Here is a 3,121-nt window from a genome sequence, read left to right as displayed (position 1 = left end):
GCAAAAATGAATTGTGCATAATAGGTCCCCTTTAAGCTACACGTGTTAATTTTAAGCTACTATATATATATATATATATATATACATATACATACATACAGACAGACAGACAAACACACACACACATACATACTGCTAAATGGATGTGTTTATATTTATTAAGTGTAATTATTATTTATATTATATTTATATATTATTTATATATACAGTGTACTCTGTATATATAGTTCTGACTCTAAATTCTGATCGGATCAGCCACTTTCAAAAATTCACACACCAGTAAGCTAGTTCTGCAGGTGAAGTGGTTTTATCCACTTTGCTTCATGCCTAAAAACTCTCCTTGCCTGAGGAAAAAAAATCACTGTAATGGACAGCCTCTCATGTTCTATCGCTTTAGAGACCACCTGTGCAGAACAAACTGACATCCTGGACTCTAAATAATCTCTCTACAAATCGAATGACGCATTATTCCTCTTCATGCTACTCACTATTTAACCAAGATTACAAGTCAAGGTTACAGTAACCCATGTAGTCAATTTTGGCCTGTAAATACCCTCATTAATTAAGAATCCTTCCTGAGTCAATATTAGCTGGGTTTGAGACACATGGGAGCCAGAGCTGAGATGTGGAGTGGTGAGGGTTAACACTAGACTGTATAATGATAAAATAAGAAAAGAAAGAGTGCTTCTAATTGGAGGCTGCGGCACAGGGAGATATGGACAAAATTGCTCTGGTCTTCTCCAGGGATATTTGAACATCAAACCCACGTTCAGACAGCAAACAGGGAAGAAAATGTATAGAGACTAGTGTGCCATTTAATCCAGTCTGCTTATTAGAAATAAAAGCACCAAGTATGCAAGCACTATCGATTGCAACATGAAAAATACAGCCATTAAGAATGACTTAACGAAAAGCTTGTTGGTTTTAGCCATCATTTCAAGGAACGCTGGTTTATTCTCTTCTACAGCACTTGTGTTTCCAGGCCTGTTATATGAACATCTCCATCATGGGAGGATATCAGCCCTAGACAGCAGATTTATTGCTCTTCTGTGAAACCAATAAACCGCAGAAATGTGAGCCAATTCCCCACAGGTTGAAGCCCGAGCTCTTCTACGGTCAGATTCATTATGTATACAGTACAACATACGTCAAAACTAAATTTCTCTCCCCTTGAGCGCTCTAGAAAGCGCAATAACATTATTACACCCGAGCGATATCGCAGTCAAACTGCACACTATCATGCATCTGCCCATCCAAGATAGACTCTCCGCATTTCCACCAGATGTTTTTCAATGAAATGAGCCAAAGATCTGTAATTACTGTGATCTACAAGAGAGAGAGATGTAGGTTAAGTTCGCCTGCCGCTCCGCTTCTTTGCATGCATGACCCAGGGATGTTTTCAAAATATAAATCCCAGCAGCTCCTTTAATCTCCTTACGCATTAACATCCGCTTTAAAAAATTCACTACCACAGTGTCAAATGCACATTGACTCAGGACGTCGCTCTGGCCAATAGAAGAGTCCAAACTGCACATTTAGACTTTCAGTGATCAGATATCTATCTATCTATCTATCTATCTATCTATCCATTCATTCCCAATAGAATGATTTTCATTATTTTATTACAATAATGAAAATTATTTTACATTTTTATTTGTTCTTGCATTATAATAAAATTCACTGATTTTGATTAATGCACTACAAAAGTCTATATACTATTTAAATTATAGAATTGTTGTACTGTATTAATGCATATATATTTGCATTACAGTAATGAGAATTTGGAGATGAGGTGAGTTACTGTCATGAAATAATATCATAATGTAAAAATATTATGGTCCTAAAATTTGGCTTAATTTTCTTATAATTAAAACAAAATATAATTATTAAATATAATATATAACAAACATTTATATATATTATTATATATTTATTACATTTCTAACAATTTATCATATTTTATAATGCGATATAGAACATTTGCAAATCAAAAGTCAAATAACTTCCATTACTTTGTACCTCGGAGCTCCTTCCATTATATTGTCTGATTTCATAATGATATGGCTGTTATCTAGCACAAGAAATCGAACAATCAGCCTGGGAAAATGGAGACAACCTACTGTGCTGAAATGGGGACATGTTTCTCTACCTTACTGACTTTGAGAATCTGAAATTAGGATGATGACAAATAACTCAAAAGCGCAGAGCTGTTTTGAAGCTAGACCGAAGACCTTTAGTTGTCCTTTTTCTTAGCCCAGAAAATAAAACAATTGCAATGCAACTTTGTGCAAACAGCCAGTCTGGAACCTTCACATTCCACTTACATCCATCAAGGTACTTATGGAAATAGCCGTATACCTGTCTCCCAGAAGTACAGTGACTTCCCGTCTCCTGTCGTTTGGGAGCAAGTGGTCCAGATTCCACAGAGCAGTAAAAATAACCTCCATAAACACAGGGGCGCTGTCCTTGCACCCCTAACCCCAAGTCCCATGGCTCCCCTGAGTCGGGTAAAATCCACTCGGTCAGGAGGAAAAGAAACCCCAATGAGAGCAGAGAAAGAAGTTCAGTCACACAGACTGAAAGAGTTTGCGTGCCTCTTCAGTTAGTGTTCCCCAAAGGAACGGCGCATGTGGCGGATCTCCTCGGCTTCTGCTCCTATGGTTGGCTGGAGCGAAAAGGAGAACGTTCTGGCTGAACAATAGCAAACGGCAGCCACTGCTGCTAATCCTGCCGCTGTCCTCTGCCTACTGCAGCTGACTGACGCCGCATCTCCCCTCCCTCTGCCTCACACTCTCTCTCTCTCTCTCTCTCTCGAGCTTAGGGCACAAGGATGCTCCTTCGCTATGCTCCTGTGACGCTAAAGACGACAAGATAAGAGGGGAATGCTGTCGCTAAGGGAGGGAGGGAGAAAGAGGGAGATTTATGAACTGCATATTGCACATTTTCTGTGTCTGCTTGCTGAGAGACTGGAGTTGCATGAAGCTAGATGAGTATATGAAGGAAATTATAAATGCAAGAAAAATAATGTTGAGTTGCACTAAATGCTCTGCCTGAAAGCATGAAATGTACTTTCTTAATACATGTTTCTGGGTGTTTTGTGAACAATGTGCATGTAAGTTTG

General features: G+C 38.6%; 1 protein-coding gene across 1 annotated transcript in view; it reads right to left on the bottom strand.

The window, feature by feature from the left end:
* Nucleotides 1-2,756, bottom strand: part of LOC107671443 (thrombospondin type-1 domain-containing protein 7A-like) — a 141,403-nt gene extending 138,647 nt beyond the window's left edge. Inside the window, exon 1 of the mRNA XM_016464365.1 lies at nt 2,359-2,756. Within this exon, the coding sequence (XP_016319851.1) occupies nt 2,359-2,491 (133 nt within the window). The 5' untranslated portion in view covers nt 2,492-2,756. The remainder of the gene's footprint in view (nt 1-2,358) is intronic.
* Nucleotides 2,757-3,121: the final 365 nt, after the last annotated feature.

This window comes from Sinocyclocheilus anshuiensis, unplaced genomic scaffold, assembly GCF_001515605.1.
Source record: "Sinocyclocheilus anshuiensis isolate Anshui unplaced genomic scaffold, SAMN03320099.WGS_v1.1 scaffold552, whole genome shotgun sequence".
Taxonomy (NCBI): domain Eukaryota; kingdom Metazoa; phylum Chordata; class Actinopteri; order Cypriniformes; family Cyprinidae; genus Sinocyclocheilus; species Sinocyclocheilus anshuiensis.
Note: the sequence above shows the minus strand (reverse complement) of the source record. Positions and strands in the feature narration are given on the sequence as shown.